This window comes from Phaethon lepturus, unplaced genomic scaffold, assembly GCF_000687285.1.
Source record: "Phaethon lepturus isolate BGI_N335 unplaced genomic scaffold, ASM68728v1 scaffold18365, whole genome shotgun sequence".
In the NCBI taxonomy this organism is placed as follows: Eukaryota; Metazoa; Chordata; class Aves; order Phaethontiformes; family Phaethontidae; genus Phaethon; species Phaethon lepturus.
The window spans coordinates 54,320-75,527 of record NW_010539249.1 but is presented as its reverse complement, the minus strand read 5'-3'; the positions used below and the strand labels follow the sequence as shown (position 1 = coordinate 75,527).

The window sequence follows — 21,208 nt, the reverse complement described above, 5'->3', positions numbered from 1 at the left end:
CCATGGGAGCCTGCGCCGCATACTGCTGCGAGAACACCGGGGCCTTCTGCTCCATCAGGATGCTCGACTCCTGGCTGGGGAAGGTCTCCGGGTCGACAGCTTGGCTCTGCAGAAGTACATGAACGACAGGAACAGTCGGTGGGACACGGCTTTTCGTCGGATTATACCAGACTAGTACAGCCACTCTGCAAAACCATCGTTTTTCAAACGATGGGAACGTTTTTCGAAAGAAAACTACATAAATTTTCTTTACTTAAATATAAAACTTAAAAATAAACAGAATTGTACTTTTGAGTGTCAAAACATACTCATGGAGACAAATTCCTCCTCTTTTCTTTTTTTTTTTAAAATCAAAGACCCACAATCTTTGTCACGTTCTTAACATAGCCATCGTATCATTCTGCTAACGAATAAAAACCTGCAATGAAAAATGCTATATCAAAATCTGTAAACGAAGTGATGCCAGCATATTTTTGCCATTGAATCTGAGATAAATTCAAAGACGTTACAAATGAATAAGGATAAGAAAGTAGATTTTTATCAGTATCTTTAAACAAAGTAATGACTTCAAATAAAGAAGCCTGAAGCCATTACAGAAGCTAATGTGAACAGAGTGCCAGTTCTTTCAGGGCACTTTCGCACAAACTGATTACCGATTAGCATAAAAAAACTAACACGATTCTAAATTCCACTCTAGATACTCCCCTAATATTTGCTCTAGCCAGAATATTTTTATAGCTTATTCCACACTGACCTTGGAAATTAAGTTAATCTAAATTTCAGTGCCCTCATGAACGACAGACTTTAAGATCCTCTAAAATGTTTGATGGATATTTTAAAAAACATGTTCTAAAATGTGACAGTTCTCTTATCTGCAAAATTCTTCAACTGTTTCCACTGAGATATTAATTAAAATAGAAATATATTTACCACTTGGCTTGAAAGAAAAAAATCGTATTAATGGTGGTATTCCAAAAGCTAGGTAATATTGCAGAAAGTTTCACACTGCAAAAGTTAAGTTCACTAATAAGTTATAAGTCCAGCTTAACAGTTCTGTGTTGTACCAAACAGGCTTGGAGACAGTTTTCTCATGTTCAAAGGAGGATTTCATTGGTCCTATTTCACATCTACAATGCAGAGCTAGTTCAGAAGTTATGCTTAGGATGCTGATGAGTGCTGAGAACTGAAATGGGTGTTCTAGGCTCCTCTGAGAATACTAAATCGTTATAGAGACACATACAGCTGTTTTTGGAAATACAATTTTGATGCCAGAAACATCAAGAACTTTTCCCCAAAACATTTTTTTACTTTTACCACATTTTTTTTGCACCATATAAGAATGAAATGGACAAGAATCAACTGGAAGCCAACAAAAATTACTGTGGTGAAAAAATGGATGAAAAAGAATAGAACAATTTCATGCTGTAAAGTTTATGAAGCGTGTTTGTAATTTTTAAGAAAATTACAGTTTTAAGTGCTTAGAATGAAATCAGATGCTTCAAGTGAAACTCGTCCCTTAATACACATTAATCAACTAAGGGAAAAACTACAGGTGAAATTACACGTTACAGGTTTGCTCATCCAAAAGCTTGTTTCCCCCGTCACAGAAAGGCCTTGATCCTGCTCCTTTGTTCTTATGTCTTTATCTTCTTTTCTTCTTCTTTCCAATACCCTGTTGCTGGCTGTGATCTTACCTTTCTGCCACAGAGAGTCGCTCCTCTGACCATCAGATAAGCCGAGGCCTGTTAATTTTTTGGTTTTTGGTCAGGTTAGTTGCATAAAGCAAAATGGTTCAGCACAGGTCAGAAGGAGGAGAGCTAGACGAGGGTGGCAGGGAAGAGGAAGGAAGACTAAACCTGGGGCTGAAGGAAGCTTTTCAGGTGACACTGAGCCATTAAACGGACTTCCACCAAAATATGTAACTCCGTCCTAACTTGCAAGAAGTGTTTTATAATCCGCTTCTTCAACAACACATTTCACCTCCATCTTGACAACATACCCTTTAAAGGCAGTACCCAAAACATGCAGTGCAACATCCAGTATACCTGGCTAACTAGTTCTGGTATTCCTAGAGCCCTGTCGATTTCTTCTAAACCATCGAAATTCCTTAATGCCATGTAAAGCTGATCCAGGAGAGCACCCTCATCACTTGGTGACTCTGATGAAGGATGATTACACAAGAGATCATCTGGTGAGCTGCCAAACGGTTGCCTGTGAAAACATGAATACAGCGTTGGTAAACAGCTGCTGAAAAACAAGAAATAACATCACAGGATTAGTACTCAAATTGAACTAACAAGTGGAGGCAGAAATTATTTTAATTGCTGCCAATTTCGTTCAGAAAATTATTCTGGATGAAAGATATGCTACCCAAAGAAATAACGTGCTAATAGCGTGATTAATGCCTGTCAAGATCCTACAAGCACGGGGCATCCGACAAGTCGGGAAGCACACCAAAGGTATGCTTGAGTGCTGATTTCATATTACAGGGTCAACAGAGGAGCAGAGAAATCAGTATAGAATATAGCCAACGAACACAGACAGCTAATTGTAGTTTTGAATTTTAGACGTTAGATTAAGTATACTATCACAAATAGAAGAACTCATTTCCATAGGCACTCTTCTTAACCGGTTTTCTATCAGACTAAGCGAGCCGAAGAGGCCGCAGAGGGGTCCGAGGATTATCTGAGCTGGCACAAACCGAACATCTGGAAGAGCTGTGCAGAAGCATGAGGGAGCAGGGAGAAAAGGACATTCCCCTGTTTGTTTGCAGCAAAACACTGCATCAGCTCAGCCCATCTTGTGGAATTGCACACTTGGGTGCCAGTTTATGCACTTGGTTATGTGCCTCAGAAGGGTGTCAGCAAGAATTTGGATACTGTCAGGCAAGTGTGCTGGCTCTATAAATCCTCCTTACCGCAGCCCTGAATTTGTATGCAAAGCACAGTCACAGTTACGAAGGCAGAAAAAAGGTTTATTCCCAACCCAAAGGATAAAACTTACTGATAAACAAACGAAATCTGAAGTAACACCTTATCTGCAGCCAAATGACATATTTTTGTTTTGTGGAGTTCACACACGAGCCCTACTTCAGGTACAACACTACAAGACTACAATAGAAAACACAAAGAGCAAAGCACTCTGTCAAGCAAGGGCAGCTACTGTATGCACATCATGGCAGAGTCTCATCCCAGATAATTACTCAGCGACAACAAAAGCTGTCACACATGGAGGGAGGAAGCAGCACTGTATATGAACCCTTTTTACATGTCTGTTTGGAAAAACAAAGAAACATGTTTGTGTAGTTAGTTTCCATAACGAGATATATGGTTGCCATGGAAGTCTAATCTCTATGTCAAAGCTGAGCAGAAGGGAAGAGCTGCATCGTCAGGCTATACACCTAAAAACCAAAGGATGGCAAGCAGGAAAACTAACAAAAACATATTCTTTTTAATTACATCCTGGACTTTTTACATATATGACGTACCTTTAAACCATTGCAAAATATTAATCAATCTCATATATACAGAAGTTTCTGTAACTCTCACAGATGGAATTATAAATCAGTAAAAGGGAAGAGCAAAAAAGAAAAAAACCCAAAACCCTCTGAATCAAATTGCCTGCAGACTTTAAATAAGAAGGGATATATAAGAAGGGATCTATGAGCTGGAAAAATAAGCCAAAAAACCTCCCTCAAATTGTAAATGGGCACGATAAGAAAAAATTTAAAACATTTGTCAAATTCTGTATGTTAAACAATGACAATTACTTAGTTTTTTCCTGATTTCTTTCATATATGACAATGATAATGTTTGTCTCTAAAATAATTATTTTTACTCACCAATTAACTTTTATAGAATTTAATACTCATGATGATAATCAGGTTATAAAAATACAAATCCCAGGGGTTAATAAAATAAGAAAGGGCAGCACCAAACAATTCATAATATCTGTTTGGGTGTAAATGGTCAAAATATAATTACTTCTAGATGCAATGGAACGGGAAAATTTTTTCACCATCTTCAGCTATGAGGAAATTATAAGAAATGCAAAGGTAACAAAATGGAAGAATTATCTGCCTGGCTCGTTAACCAAACATGGCCCTGTATTTTATTTTACAGTGTCATTTTTGAAGTGAATAATTAAGTTATGCAAACAGTGCTTTCGGCATATTGACACTGGGGGAGAATTAGCACCAGGAAACATCTTGAAAAGCATGAAAAAGTTACAGAAGTAACTGAGAAAATGCCACACTTACATTCACAGCTAAAACTTTTGGATATCCTTTTGCAATGAAAATTAAGAGAACGTAGTCAGAAGATTAACCTTTCTTGAAACACACTTTTTTCCAACTGTGTTCTCTTAATTTTCTTGTCAGCACTCCCCCCATTTACTATTGAAAGATATTCTAATGTATGCAGTTCAAAGTATTTTAACATTTTTCACTTATTTGTCCATTTTGTATCACTTATACAGTCCATATGTATATAGTTTCTCTAATGTAAGCTGCAAACTTTTTGGAGAAGACACGGCTCTTTTTTAGGAAGTGTAAAATGCTTTTCATAATTATGGCATAATTTAAACGTCTTAATAATGAACAAAGTTAATACATTACATATGAGTTAACAAGTTGTGATCAACCTGTGGTTCTGGATACCTGAGAAGGAGCTAACTTCAAGGAAAAGGCTACTTCCTTTTCACTTCATCTTACCTTCCTCGCCTTTTACAGAATTTAGGACAATTAAAAAAACCCCAAACAAAACAGAAGTTAACAATGTGCTGCACTTCTTAGAACGCTAACGCTACCCCGCTGCAGGAAAAGACAGCTATGTTATAACTGCAAGGGCTCTGGCAAGTCTCCACATTTAGTGTTAAGTATAGTTGTTAACAATAAAACCAGCAAAACCAGACAGAATCATGCTGCTATTAACGCTCGAGAGGCGAAAATGGTGCTACTACCTGAATCACTGGCAGCGTTCACTGTGATACAGAACTTCCAATTCTTCCAACACATTAAATGGCAAAGAGAGCATTTATAAGTAGTACTTGAACATGTATACATTTCACGAGTATAAAATACTACCAAGCATTAAATTGATATACATTTGGTGAATATTTTTACGTAGGGCTTTGTTTCCGTGAGGCGTATAAAATGCAGGCCTGTAAAACCTCCCCGTGTTTTGATGTGACAGCAAGACTCACCTGTTCTGACCACCAAAAGTTGCCTGATCTATAGGCAAGATGCTGTCTGGCCATGGTGCAGTCTGATTTGGAGGTGCCTGTTGTTGGCTATACTGAGGTCCTCCTATGTTCATCTCCAATTCGGATGGCCCTAATAAAGGAAAAATAACCATGTAACTTTTGTGAAAAGAATCTACTTTCCTGTTAATTCTTTCCATTGAATTATCCATTTACAGTAAAAGCAAACAAACCCATTAAGACTTCAGTAACGTTACACTTAAAAGCACCATGAATTTTTTGTTAAAAATGACTTTTAAAATTTGAGAAAATTAACATGAGAACTCCAAACGTGGTTCAAACCCATGAAACAGCAGATACGACAGCATAGATGCAAAAAATTAGTCAGATAAGCATAAGAAAAGGACAGTATATACAATCAATATCCTAACTTACTTGCTTTAAAAGTGAGCAAGAACAATGGTGACATTTCCAGCATTTCCTCTTAACACCCCACACAGTATTTAAAAACAAGAGCAACTTCAGATTCTCTTTTTTTGGCCACACCACTGTGGAGCTACAGAGTAGCGGGAATTGTTCGCATCAACACATGCATTAGAAGGTAGTGTTTTACACACCTTCCTTCCCACTTCCAAAGGAAATTTTCACTGTGGAATACAGTTCTTATCAAACCTATACTTGAAGTGACTGTTTTTTTTTTTGTTTTTTGTTTTTTTTTTTTTTTTTTTTTTTTTTTTTTTTTTTTTTTTTTTTTTTTTTTTTTTTTTTTTTTTTTTTTTTTTTTTTTTTTTTTTTTTTTTTTTTTTTTTTTTTTTTTTTTTTTTTTTTTTTTTTTTTTTTTTTTTTTTTTTTTTTTTTTTTTTTTTTTTTTTTTTTTTTTTTTTTTTTTTTTTTTTTTTTTTTTTTTTTTTTTTTTTTTTTTTTTTTTTTTTTTTTTTTTTTTTTTTTTTTTTTTTTTTTTTTTTTTTTTTTTTTTTTTTTTTTTTTTTTTTTTTTTTTTTTTTTTTTTTTTTTTTTTTTTTTTTTTTTTTTTTTTTTTTTTTTTTTTTTTTTTTTTTTTTTTTTTTTTTTTTTTTTTTTTTTTTTTTTTTTTTTTTTTTTTTTTTTTTTTTTTTTTTTTTTTTTTTTTTTTTTTTTTTTTTTTTTTTTTTTTTTTTTTTTTTTTTTTTTTTTTTTTTTTTTTTTTTTTTTTTTTTTTTTTTTTTTTTTTTTTTTTTTTTTGATACTTCATCTTCAACAATCCAGCCCATGCCAAAAAGCACAACTTCACAGGTGCCCTGACTTACCCATATTCATGACCTGAGATGGAAGCATCTGCCTTGGGCCAGGCTGGTTGCTGGGTCTCAAGGGGATGCTGGCCGTGGGGTTGCGGATCATGCCTGCTTGCACCGACCTGTTCATGGCAGTAGCTGTGGGCGCGCAGGTCACCCTCGCGGCAGGAGCCTGGCTTCCCCAATCTCCAGATGTCATGGCAGGCCGAGGGGCACTGCCACCGATCATTCCTGCACAAAAGCCAAACAGACTTGGGTGCCAGCACATGATTCAGAACCGCTTTACCATCACCACTGCCTGATGAGCTGCATTTTTAGTAACGAAAATGCAGTAGTTTCACTCAAAGCACATTATACCACAACTGGCTGTCCAGATGTGCAAAGCTACAGAATGATGTCTTACGCTGCTTAGTCAAGGGACTGGAGATTATTATACATTTTACATGAGGAGGATCCTTTTATCATTTCCGAAACGCTGTTCAGAGTAAGTGTTCCCACATGTAGTCTGCAACAGGTGCCGAGGGTGTGTGGATAGCCTTGACTTCCTTCCTCAGGAAATGAATCACGTTTGCTGATGTGCGTGTCAGTGCTTTACTTTCCAAGCGCTAAGTGAGAATGAAGACTCGAGTAGCAACGTGTTATCGCTACATAGGCTTACAAATTAGAAGGATTAAATTTAAATGCGCATTCTGCAGATATCTTTTGGTGAGTCCTTTCGTTCAGAACCTAGAGCCTGCTTAGCTTCAAGGCTCACCCAGACAATTTTGAACCAATATACAGTACAGGGAAATTACTCACAGGAACTTTCCGATAGATGCTGAAGTTCATTACCGTTATTTTAGGGGAAGTCCTCCTACATCTACTGTAAACAACTGATACAGTTTATTTACACTTGGAATATATAGAGTACTACACTCTTACAGTAGCCAAAAAAAACCCCAACACAAAAACCCCCAAAACCCGAAGACCTACATTCATGGTATTAATACATTTCCATTTTATACAGTCAAGAGAGCAGGCAAAATACTGATTTCAGACTGGACTACTGGTCTCTCCAGTTGCATTTTGTAACATCCTTAAATAAATACTAAAAGCCACACAAATAATTATTATTCGTCAGTTCAATTATTTGGTGATATATAACCAAGGAGAAAAACCCTCTGAAGAGGGTCATTGTTTCAGCTGCTATACAAAATTTGCTTCAGTGTTACATTCTCAGGTTTGTTCTATTTGTGTACATATTCTATCAGCTGAAATATGTGGTGTGCTAGAGCAAATGGCAGGAACACAGATAATAAATACTCTCTAACTTGTATACAGATGATGAATAACATCCTCTAATATGTATACAGAACATAAAAGTAACAGGACACTTGAAAGCCTACAAGTTGACCTCTAAACTGCTTAAATAGGACATTTCAGTGTCTGGCAGCATGTCTTTTTTAATACTGATGCAAACTAAATATAAAAATTTGACAGTGAATAGCCAGCTGAAAGGACTTACAATACCTGTTTATTTACTCGGAGTTTTTAGGAGTTGTTGCACACTTGGACCGTCTCATAGTATGTACCAGTCAAAATAAGTCAACCAGCCAGACTTTTCTTGTGAAACCCGCTATGATCTCTTTGTACTACCAATGCACCACAGTTCAGGCATAATCCATGACAAGAGGTAACACCACTGCAACACTGATGGTTCTCAAAAAGTTTATGTTTCAGAAAATGACCAAAACATTAGCATTTCTTTAACTTAAAATGAGAACTAAGGCTAATAAACAAAGGATAATAATGCAAGGCAAAACCAAGGCCTGTAGAGATACACATCATAAGGGCAGCAGTACTGCCCACAGTTTTGTTTTGAGTGAACTCCCTGTACAGAGCAGTGGTTCATTTATTTGCTTTTTTGAGGCAGAAAGATTGGATCTTTACCTATCTAAGCCTCAGCTGAATCTGGAACTTTGATGCGAACAAACTCTAACTGCCAACACAGTATGTTCATCTAGAAGTTTTCAGGCAGGTGAGAAACAGTGCATAAAGAGCAGGACTAAAAATACGCAGAAACAGAATTTCAAAATAAATATGCCAATATGTAGCAGCCCACAAAAAGTGATTTTTCCCAGACTTTCTTTGGAAAGTAGTTACAATAACCTGTACTTGTAATAACTCCAACATTAAGTTACACATGCTGTAGGTCTGCTACTCAAGTATATTTAAAAGAATGGAAAGTCATCTTACCTGTGCTACTGTTGCCCAAAGTTCCTTGACTTCCTATCATCCCTTCATTCCTGCCCATCAGTCCTGGCTGAGGTATCACTGAATAGGGGCTACTCGTTCTTATGGGTGGGAAAGTTCCTGCACCTGTTGGGTTCTGCAGTGTGATGTCAAGTGGTAAATTCTGGTTTGGTAATAACCTGCCCAGTTGCCCTGCTCGTGGGTTATTAAAAGCTAGACAGGAGGAGCAAAGGAAAACGCAAAGTTACAGAATGGAAACTTTACTTGTTAAAAAAAAAAAAGAACCCAAACACACTTTAAGCTCTTGGGCTGAGCTATCTAATGCTGCATAATTTACCCACTCCATATCTGTCTGAGAAACACCCCTTCTTGACACTTTTTATGTAAATTTCAAAATGGAACATTCTGACACTAAAACAGAGATGACATATATTTTTAAAACTTTAAATGGTCCAATTTAACTGACAGAAGAGCCACTACAGCAAAATATATCATTATGTGATGTGCATACTACTGCCAATTAATCTTATACCTAGTAGGGCTGTAATTGCATGCAGATGTCAGCCTGAGGCAGATTGTTAGGAATTATCTCAGTTTTGAAAATTTTCCAGCATAAGCTGTGCCCCTGAAGAAGTTACCAAAATTAAGGCCAGCTTGACTCTATATCAGATCCTGTAGCCCCATTTCTACATCTCCCTCTTAATTTTTTTTTAAACCTTTTTTTTGTCATTAATAAAAGGAAATACTTCCATGATTCAGCAACAACAAATAAACGGTCCAGAATTAGAGCCACCATAATATTCTGGTAAACAGAACCATGCTTGATGGCTACTGCCACCTTTACGTAACCATTTTCTTCTGCTGAGGTGTTTTGTGCTCTTAAAATAAGCCTCTGCAAAGAAAACTGCAGACTGTCTCAGAAAACCGAGCTTCAGATCATGACTGGCAAACATCTGGCTCAGCTGGTCTTTGGGCAACGTTCCAATGCACGAAAGCATCCCCTGTGCGCACAACTAGTTCTCAAACATGAATCAGAGACTGACCTTGTGCCTATGATTCAATTGCCAATCATACCAGCAAAATACATCCAAATAAATTAACCATTTTTGTGAAATTATGATCTGCAATACTTCCTGATAGCTTCCCCATGGAGAGTCTCTGATATATCAGCATCTTTAAACTGACTTCTGCATTTTTATATTCACCACATTACAAAGAACTTCTTTCTTATTTTAGATCAAAGTAGTGATACTTTTGAATTTGAGAACTTAGATGAGGTTTATTAAGCTTGTTAAAAGTACAGAAGCATCTTATTACAAAGGTCTCTGACTTTTCTTCTTATTTTATAAAACCAGACTACAGGAACTCACAGTATTTATTTATTTTTTTAATATAAGTTCTCTGCCAGGTGAATTTGCTTATATGCGTGTATAGGAAATACATCACATCACACACACCTAATTCCTAACCATGAGATCAAAATTTTACCTTGATTGTCTGTTCAAACAAGCAAAAAAACCCATACTTATCAGACAAAAAAGACCTTCCCGAGCTTAGGGTCATCATAAAGTGTAAGGATTGAACCAAAACCAAACTTCAGTGACAGTTTCAGAACAGTTTGCCCCAGAAGTTTGAAAAATCACATAGATGAGTAAGTTATTATATGGGTAGCTTTGCCAGCACCCACTGATCCTCCAAAAAGGAAAGCTGCAGCACAAAATAACAACACAGTTGATGAGATGTGATGGTGCTCAGATCACATATTCTACTCTTGGTCAGGATGGGACCGAAGGAGGCTCCCTGTCCCTCATGCAACAAACTCCAGCAATCTGGCAAATCTAGCAGCTTTCAAGTTTTTTGTGTGTGTTTTTTTGGTTTTTTGGGGTTTTTTTTTGTTGTTGTTTTTTTTTAAACAGATAAAAATATTTTAATGATTTTCATGTAAAACCTGTAAAATGAAAGCTGGTTATTTCCTCAGAAAAAAATTTAAGAACCCCAAACCTCTTTTGGAATTGTATATGATCTGACATTCATTTGACACTGCTTTTCCGTGAGCATATGAGATGCCACTCACTATTTCTGTGCACCTGTTTTCTGTATGCTGTTCTGCTGAAAACAAGGCAGAGTTCCCTAGGGGAATCGGGCACAGATTGGGGACTGAGCTGCAGGAAAAAAGTTTTAAGTTTTAGGGTTTAAATGTACATGGGAAACAAGATGCTGCTTTTACAGAACTGCAGCTAACCACCAAGACACTCTCATTTACAATGATACAGTTACTGTACTGCCAGTAGCTTTGAAAGCAGATTTAAAGCTAGGTTAACTCTGGAAGGCCAAAAGGTTAGTGAAGGGAACCACCAGACCTTGTTTCAGAAAGAATATGCTAAAGATTTCAGATGCACAGAGATTTCCTTCTGACTTATGTGCTGCTGCAGTTAGTACCCCCATACTTACAAAAATGAGTACATTAAATCCAAGCATCTTTCTCTGAACAACACTGATAACAAATGATAATTTAAGGATATGTAGTGGTTTTAAGATGAATTTAAACTTTAATATTTATTATTAACAGTAATATTAATGTTTGTTTAAACATTTCTAAGTAATAATTAGAGTTCATTTGAAAGTGGCATGGTGTTGTTCTAGTATCATCAGAACAGCTAAAAATATTACCTAAGCCCTATATTTTATAAAAAAACCCCAGCGTACATTTAAGGAAGTAAATAGACGCTGCTACCCTAGCCAAGAGGATTAAAAAAATGAAGCAGTGGCTTTTTTTGCTATTTTCTTCAACATTTGTAGCTGATAAGACTCCTGTCTTGCTCGCTTTCCATTATTCTATGGTGGAGGACTAAGATTTCAGTGCTGATTTGCAAGTTAATTAGTAAAGTTAAGGAACACTGTCAGCCAGAAGTGACTCATTTAAAAGCCATAATTTCAAATTAAACCTGGGCATTTCTATTAATCTTGTGGTTTTAGAAGACAACTCTCCTTCATGCTTAGAATAGCCTCTCTCACCCCTTTTACTGAAAGGGCTGCCAGAAAGGAGCGATCTGCATCAGAGCAAAACGCACGCGCTCTCCGTGCCAAAGCCCCCGCAACAGCAGCATCACCTATAACCACAGCTAGGGACGGTTCATCTATTTTGAGGGTACCCCCTGAAACTCCTCGGAGGGCACGGACTTCCAGGGTTCTGTGTGAATTGGACATAACCTCCACACGTGTTTCGAAACGGGACGACCGCAGATGGCGCTATGTCATCACGCAAGGCCAGACCAGGACAAGGAGCTGCCCTGTTCCTCCCCGGACGACCCTGGGACCCCCACGACTGCTGCTCTGGGGGTTCGCAAGCTTTGCCGACACACGCGTGGAAGGTGAACTCACTGCTCTGTGAAATCCTCATTGCTGGTTTCTGGGTGGCCACAGCTGCGCCGGGGCTGCTGTCACTGGTGAGCTGCATGAGGTCATTGATGATGGCTTGCTTGTCGACCGAGCCCGCTGGCGCGCCTGGGCGGCTATCTGGGAAAAGCTGCGGTAACTGGCTGTTCTGCAGGTCATCCAGAATCTCCTCCAAGTTATCCAATTCACTGCCTGGCTGCAATAAAAAAAAAAACAAACACAAACCCACAGTACACGTCGCTGCTCGCCTGCTGTCGGCGTCCTGCTCGCGCCGAGCCACGCAGCCCGCAACTGTCATGCCCGCATGGGCTTCGGATGCTTCCTGCAAGAAGCCCCAAGTGGAGGAAGCTCACAAAGCTGTTGAAAAAGGACTGTTCCCAGGGCTCATCTGCCTTGCTCTTGGGGAGGCAGGTGTGGCACTGGCTCCCCTTCAATACCCCGGCATCAGGACGTACAAACGGCCGCACAATCTGTACCTTGGGCAAAGGAGAGATTCTCCCTGTGCGCTCTGCGACTGGTGCAGACAGCAGGGATAATTTGGCAGGGGAAGAGATCCAACGGTGATGAAGATGGGGGTTTATGTGGGTATAACCAATATTCCTTTCAGCAGTCATATTTCTAGTCTCTTTATGACTTGATTAAAAGCATACGATGGAATAGTTGCTTCATGGCTAAAACAATTCCCCATAAGCATTTTCTTTGTTACATTCAAAGCCTTAACACTGAGGAACTCTATGTAAGTTAACTGGCAAGAAATATACATTTCAATGAAGTTCTGTAAATTAAAACCTGTCAACTACTTACTAGATTTAGGAATTTATTTTGCTCACAACTTCCCAAATCAGTGAAAATAACCTCTCTACAGTAAGAAAGAAAAGAGAAATCTAGTTACATTCAACTCAGTAGAAATTTACAATGAAATAAAGATGGGAAAAAATTAAGTTCACCCTACACTAACATAAATACTGACCTGCATCTTTTTCTTAAAAATGTTGATTTTCAACAGTATTTTTGGGGGGTCTGTCTATAAACCCTCAGAATTAAAATCTCTTTCTGACCGAAATTTGGAAATTATTACAAATATATTCTCCGCACCTAAACCTTTAAATAGGGTAAAACTCTGGGTAATAGTTACCAACAGGCAGTCCAGTCTCAGTTACCACCAGGTTGCACAGGAAACATTTAATGAGAGTATTTATAACAAAAACCTACTCAAAATCAGCGCCTTCGTTAGGAAATATGCAATGACGGACGAAAGGCAGAGAGTGAGCAGCCAGCCATGAAGAATGGGGAACTGAGAGATACCACCACAAGCATGCACACAACTGAAATACAATTCTTCCTGTTCTTTTTTGTCCTACCGTCACATTGTGAACTCGTTACTTATCGAGAACGAGCTGACGCCACAGATCACAGGATAATGTAGAAATACCTGAGATGGCTTTAAACTACCTACCGAGGCGCTCAGAGCCTGACTAGGAAGCACTGCACGTTAATCCCTACTTAACTCCTGCTGCCACAGCTAACCTGCTCCTGGGAAGCCCAGCTATTTTATTCAAAGATAGCTAAAATGCCCCAAGGTTACATCTCTACATACTCTTTTTGGATGACTGGCTGCAGATAAACAAGGCATTACTCTTTACTCCTTCTACATCACCTCCTAGTCTTACAGATCGAAATATATGGCGCAGAAGAGGAAGGAGTTTACTCCGTTAAAAGGCAGCATGTGGGTGACCAGGAGGCCGGTGTTATTAGCACAATGCTAGGAAATCACAGGATCAGAGGACTGGAAGAAATTTAAAGCCTCAAGGCAAAATCAGTATATGCCATTCCCTACAGAAGTTCATATAACCTCTTTTTAATGACATCCAATAACAGAAAATACACAGCTTCCCCCAGGAAATGGTTTCAGCACTCCGCCATCCTTACTATTTGAGTTTTTTTTCCTCAGCGTCAATGCAAACCCTCCCTCACTGAAATTCAGGCCCTTCCTTCTTGTCATGTTTTGAATCTGGAGAACAAATTGTGTTCCCCTTTCTTTTTCTAACCTTTTCTGTATTTGAAAATGTGCTTTTTTGGGTTTTAAGATGAAGTTAATAAGCAATCTCAACTTGTTGAATTTTCTTCAGCATATAACCTGTTTGCTAGATCTCTCATTACTCTCGTTGCTCCTGTGGACTGTCTTCATTTGATCCACACTTGCTGAAGTGCCGTGTCCAGAGCAAGATTTCACATGGAGCCTTACAACCGCTGAGTAAAGCAGAAAATATACTCTACACATTGTACACTCTCATGGCATATTCCAGAAGAGCCTGTGACTTCTGTTAATTACATGACATTATTGACTCTCACTCATCTTGTGCTCACTATGATCCCTAGATACAGCTCTGAAAAAGTCCTATCTACTCAGTTGATCCCCCTTTTTTTTTTTTAAATCTGTGACATTGTTCTTGACTAATTATAACAAATAGCATTTGTTTACCCTGAACGTTCTCTCAAGATTTTTCCTCCATATCTCCTGGTTGCAGCTGAATTGGAATTCTGCCCTCCCATGTATTGCAGACATTCAGGCGTCACATGCAGCTTTACCAAGCATACGCTCTATTCTCTCACTGGGTCATTCAGGTTAACTAAAACACTGAGCAGCTCTAGATGCTGCACAAGCTCCTGCAGCATCTCCATTTTGACAGTGAACCCTGAAATAACTACTTTGTGTGTAAGGATTTCCAAACAGCTTCCTACCCTACTCACAGCAGTTTTGTCTTGACCATGCATCTCTAATCCTCTTATGAGAATGCCATGCGTATAAGAGCCAAAGAGCCTTACTCAAACCAAGAGACACGGCGTACGCTGCTTCTCTTATGCCGAAAAAGCCCACTATCCTCTTGCAGAAGGAAGTCGGGTTAGTCCGACATTACCTGCTCTTGACAAACCCCGCTGCTGACTCGCTGCCTTCCAGGCACTTAGAAACAGTTGGGCGGACTGCACGCCAACAAGAAAAGGCAGAGCCAGGAGGAATCAAGTGTGATTACAGGAAGCCTAAATCATTGTGCAGCCAGGTGATAAGCAGATTTAAAAAGGCGCTCCGAGAGACAGTCGTGAGCGATGTTTGTAGGAGCCGCATTTTGAGCACTAGGAGATCTGGTACAAGAAGACTGCAAGAGCCAGCAGAGAAGACTAATGTAGAGTATCATAAATTATAGAAGGGTGATTCAGTGCTCTTTGGGGGAATTAAGACATATGGCCTTCATTAAACATATTTGAGACAACAGGGAAGGGAACTTTTATATGTTGCAGGGGGTTTTTTGTTTGGTTTTGTGCAGGACTCTGTGTCTTTTTTTCTTCCTTTTTTTTTTCTTTTAACATTCTGGCTACTACAATTCTTTGTTTAAATGTCAGATGTTAAAAAATAACAAACCCAAAACAAAGCCAGAGAAGAACATATTGATCCAAATGTGTCAGAAAACTGCACTCCCCAAGATGCTTTTAATTCCTCTCAGGAAGTGGCAAAGAAAGGCCAAATACAACAGATGTATTGTAACAACACAAATATATAACTTTCCCTCTTTTTGCTTAACATAATCAATATCAAATATTTTATCTTTATTTTTTGATGAGAGGAGGGTTCTCAACTCCTGCAAAAGCTCCAGAATAGATTTAGAATTAACACCAAGCTATGATGTTAGCCTAAGTCTTTCCAGACTCACCCTCAAATGGCACCATATGTTCAGAAACTAGCATTAAAATATTTACTTGGTTAGTTTCATGGGATTTTTCTTTTATTTGTATTCTAAATATATATTTTGTTAATAGTCTAAATTGAACTCTACGTAAATAGAAGGCACAGCCTAGGCTCCCTGTAAAACAATTATTTGTCATGAATTAAAAAAAAAGTGCCTGATAAAGTGCTAAGCATCACAAGAAAGTTCTCGTGCACATATTTTTGCTATCTCTCAGCAATGCAATTACAACAATCTCCATAGAACACTATGGAGATTGATGTCCATAGACACTAAGTGCCAGAAAATATAAGACAAATTGAGCTTAGAAATACTTATGCATTTGAAAAAGTACCTACTTTTGAAGCACTTCGCACCATCACGCAGAGGAAGGTAGATTGAAGTGTTAATTGCTTATGGAAAGGCAGTTACACCTCAACATGAAGTTTGGCTTACAAAAGTTTCTATGTCAAAGTCTGGCAAGATCTGAAACTCTCTAGAGATCTCTTTTCCACCACGGGCAATGCCCATGGCTTGCACTGAGACCCTGTAATGCAAACTTCACATACGTATACATTTCTTTTATGATGACGTATGATGGAGGCATCTGGGCCTTTTTCCTTACAACAGGATGTCTTTTGGTGGGGACACAACTTGAAACTATATCTGCCTGATATAAACCACAAGTTAGCTCAGTAGCTACCTCTGCAGCATGGGCAAAATGTTTGATGACAAAAGGTAAACAAAACCAAATCCCTGCTCCAAACTGGCCGCAAATTAAAGGGTTATAAAAAGAAGGAAAAAGTAAACCTGAAGTAGAATCCATATAGTCTTTTTCTCCCTGGTAACCGCATTAAACAAGCAATTGCCTAGAAATTCTGTTATATTATCAGGCTAATCTGCCACTAACTTCTGGAAACAGAAGTCTAGTTGAAAGATATTCAGCAAATGGAATCCCCATTCTGAAGATCTGAGAGAATTTCAAGAAGAAACCAATGTCCTTCATTAATTTAATGGATTCTGGACATCAAGAGATATGTTTTGGAAGATGAGGGTCATGTGTAAAGAAAATCTTTTAGTATTGGGAAGATATTGCTTTCCACATAAAGCAAGAAGACAGCAGAGTTGACAGAGTGTGTCAGGAACACCAGAACAATTTCTGACAAAAAAGTACATGCTTAAGATGATTTCTGGAACAGCACTGGTAGAGGCTGTGGCACTGCAAAGTGCCTGCCCGACAAACAGGCTGTCTATATTGCCTGCTGGCTAAAAAAGAGCAGAGCACACTTACGGAGAGAAAGCTTTTACTCTTCACTACGCCAGGTGCTTTCTCAGAGAACAAGCCAATTCAAATTTCTACATCTCAGTTTCTTCGTCTGTAATATGAATATAATAATCCAGACCCCACTTTACAGAGGAGTTTTTGCAGCGCAAAACAATACGGCTAAAGGAAGCGTTTCTTTCGCAGGGCAATACCTGACGGTGTTCGGCGCATGACGTTTCTCCGATGCCCCCCTACCCTTTCACCCTCCTTCCCCCGAGCCGATGCCCAGTCCTGGTCGGATTTGACCACCTGCTGACCGCCACAGGGGCTGCTCCTGCCCAGCAGCAGCGTGTGCTGGCTGCAGCCTGAAGCACAAGAAGGGGTTTTTCAAGAGCGAGCGTGACAGCGGGGCGCAGGGAAGGAAGGTGCGGGATGAAGTCCCACCACGCAGCCCACAGTAGCCAGCGGGCCGGCAGGGAGAGAGAGGGACGGCGGGCTTGCTGCTGAGGGACACCCTATAAAACAGATCTGTAGCAAACCAGGACTCGTGTTTCCGCTGCCTTGCCTTCTCAATAGCGGAGAACGCTCCGAGCACTCGCGGTGTTTGACAGCAACAGTCCTACTACTGTTGGTGCTGTGAGAAAAGCTCCGCTGAACCTCCCCAGCAGCACTCTTTCATCCTCTCCCCCACAGCTGCCGTAACTGGAATAGCAATCAGCCTAACAGAGCCTGATAACCATCATCCCACCAAGGAAGGGAAAAAGGTATGGCGGCGCTGGAAATACTCTCTGCCATTTGAGAAAGGCTTCCTGTCAGTTGCTGCTCTCTGCAGAAGTGTATGTTTAAACACACTACCTAGAAGACTGCTATTTTTAGTGCCGTGGTGTACTTCAAAGCATTTCCTGCTCAGAAAGTCACACCAAAAGTAAAAGGAGAAAACGTAATGGCTCTGCTGCCTCCCAGCACCCCGATCCCCTTTGCAGAAGCCATCCCACCGCCGCTCGGCGGCAGCTTCTAGAGAAGCTGCACACTCCAGTGACTAATTACTTAAAAATACAACATTCCTTGGGGAGGAGAAGTTTTAAATAAACCTGCAAAATAGGTAACACAAGCATACGGCTAATTTTTACATACGGGAGGAAGAAGGGGGGGGGGGGTTTTTGGGGGAGGACGCAGGAGGATGGAAGAATTTAGCACAAGAATCTGTGTTCTAGTCTTGTACTAAATAGTTCCAGCTTTGATCTAAATTTAGGCAATAAGCACTTCCTGTGGGAGACCGTCTTCCAAAGCTGAAGAGTTTTCGATGCTAAATATTTTCAGTGATTTTATAATTGGGGTAAAGTGGTTATTTGTTTAAAGGCCTGGCCTTCAGCTAGATAAATGCTTACATATTTTATATTTCCCACCATTTCCTCTCCTACTCCACATTGGACTTCTCCTGTTTATTTAGCTCCAGGTTTCACTGCATTTTAAGTAGGTTTTAAAACTCTATTTACAACCAAAGGAGCAACAAAAGCCCTTCTGTCATCCTCCAGCAGCCTTCCATCACAGCTGCAGCACTGGCTTATCCTTACCTTGGCGCTGAGGAAGCCCCAGCACTTCAGCCCTTACCACTTTATCAGGACTCTTGCACTTCTTCATGGCTTTCTGAACAGCCTCAACTCCTGCATCTTCCTGTACCTCCACTTCCCTCTCTCCCGGGACACAACCTCTGTCTTCAAATTTTAAGAAAAGGCAATACATCCATAGTCCATACTCCAGCCCCCTCAAATCCCTCCCCTGACCTCAGAAACACGATGCCTGAAAACAGAAAATGAATAGACTATTCACTTTACAAAGTTCATAATACTGGGGACCTGATTTTCTGATGCTTAAGCTTGGCAAATGCTTGTAGACACTGAAGCCTCTTTCTTTAAAGTTAGTCTTATAGTTACATGTTTACATTTAGGGTGAGACGCAACTTGCCTATCTTTAGTCATGAAAAAGTAAGTCAGCTAGTCTGAACTAGCCATCTAGGCTACCACTAGTCAATGGGAACATCACCAGGGAGCAGCTTACCTGCCCTATTTTAGACACACATTAGGATAAGACAAAAAAATCCTGGAGTATTTTTCATTTTTCCATCAATGATAAAAGGAGTTCGTAGGATTACCTTGAACTAGACAGCTAACTCCTAGAGGGGACAAAACCTGCTCTTTGCAAATGGGTTCACAACCTAAGCCGTTTCTTGCCTACTCCACAGAGATCATGAAAGACTAAATTCTAATTCTTTTAGAAATTTAATTATTGGAGAGTAAAGCATTTGAAGGCCATGATTTTGATCTGCTTAGACAGACCTGATTTTTTCAGTGATTACCAAATTCTACGTTCTTGTCCAGTATCAAACACTGAGGACTGAAGGACCTCTGCCTTCAGTATTGAGTTCAAAGTGTAGGATCTGAACTAGGAATTGCAGTCTATTAGATATTTTTACAATAGTTTATTCTTGCCTATTTAGCTGTGAATTTCTTGATATCTGTGTTTTTGTAACGTTACACAGCATAAGCTCTCACAGAGTATCTAAACCCTCCCTCTACAGGCACTACAAAATAGTAGCTGTATTCAAAACTAAACTAACATCCAGGTTTGAGGATTAATCCCTGTAGAAATTAGTGTAATTTGGCTCAGTTTCCCCCTAAATCATGGGAAGGATTGAAAACCCCCATTGGTCCTACATAATGGCAGTAGCTGTCAAACTCTGTTTAAAGACAAGAAGCAAAGTAACCTTAGGAGATTTTAACAATGCTGTGTCCACACTGTAGTGGCATATTTGGCCTCTATGTTTTGTGGTTATAACCACTATTGAAAGAACTGTCTACTGGTAGAGACTGTCAAAAGGACAAAGTTAAAAAAAAAAGATCCAATGCTGTGACTTAGGGTTAAGAAAATGCTGTCTACCCTTCCTCAGCCTCAAAATATAATGTATAAAATACAAAAAATTATGTATTTCTATACATATGATAAAAACCACAATAGATTCAGAAAAAAAAGCAAGCTCAAACACACTCCACACATTAAAAATACACAATAATTTAAAAGTGAAGGTATGGCTGTGAATGAGAGAGTCATGAACACTTACAGTGTATGATCTGATCATGATTTACAAACTAAGGCTTCACACACAGGGCACTGTCTAGGGATTAATGACCAGCTGGGAGAGTTGATAGCATAGGACAAAGCTAAGGATCATTAACTCCAGCTAGTTACAAACTCCCCAGAAAATGTCTTATGCTAAAATTGATATTGTAATTACCCATTTTATAAATAAAATAAACAGTAATATTGAAGTGGCAAATTGCTTCTGCTTTTTCTTGCAAGGCTCTGAAAACCGAAACATTCTGGGTGATGTGAACCTGGTGCTTTTTGAAACTGAATTCTGCATGAAGGCCAGTGAAATAACATTTTTGAGCATAGGTCCCAACAACACAGTTTATTGGTATGTTGTGCAGCACAGCGACAAACAACCATGCACAGAATGCAAAGAAATTAGCAATGCAAAATTCAATGCAGATAACCTTACACAAGGAGACACAATCTCTGCACTGAACAATTCATCGGCCATGGCAACTTGGGGTTGAATTTAAAAACTTTTCAAGTAAAAAAAACAAAACAACAAAACCCACTAATTGGCATAGAAACAAGGAAAGTCTGTTTGCCTTGATTTCAATTTGCAGAGCAAGTATAGCATGAAGACCAGTAATGCAAAGTTGGTATCGGTCCTTTCAAACAGCTCCTGTCCTTGAGCATGAACTTGCTTTTCATGGAAGAAGCGTAGCTGCTAGGCTGGGCTAGGTGAAAAGCCCATCTAGCCCACAGCGGTTCAACAACAGCCTATGGGAAAAGCTGTCAATAGGTTAGTATTAACCAACTCTTAGAAGTATTTTCTCTTCGTCTGACTACCAGCTGGGAAAGGTTCCCCAGCGTTCAGTCCCTGCCTTGCCCATCTCCTCCCAGGCAGAGCCTGTTCTTTTAGACAGATCGCAAACTTCCTAACACCGACTGGAAAGTTGAGTGAAGGCTGTATTTCAAGAGAAAGGTAACTGCCTCTTGAAGTGTCAAGAAATTGCTCTTAGAGGAAGTCTGGAAAA

At 39.2% G+C, this 21,208-nt stretch overlaps 1 protein-coding gene across 1 annotated transcript in view; it reads right to left on the bottom strand.

Moving 5' to 3' along the window:
* Window positions 1-4: 4 nt before the first annotated feature.
* The window catches only part of NCOA2 (nuclear receptor coactivator 2), a gene marked incomplete at its 3' end in the record, with an annotated part of 59,361 nt that continues 38,157 nt past the window's right edge, over window positions 5-21,208 (bottom strand). Inside the window, exons 10-15 of the mRNA XM_010287063.1 lie at window positions 12,084-12,294; window positions 8,706-8,915; window positions 6,486-6,701; window positions 5,203-5,332; window positions 2,046-2,211; window positions 5-106 (exon numbers count right to left, since the gene is read on the bottom strand). Of these exons, the coding sequence (XP_010285365.1) occupies window positions 5-106; window positions 2,046-2,211; window positions 5,203-5,332; window positions 6,486-6,701; window positions 8,706-8,915; window positions 12,084-12,294 (1,035 nt within the window). The remainder of the gene's footprint in view (window positions 107-2,045; window positions 2,212-5,202; window positions 5,333-6,485; window positions 6,702-8,705; window positions 8,916-12,083; window positions 12,295-21,208) is intronic.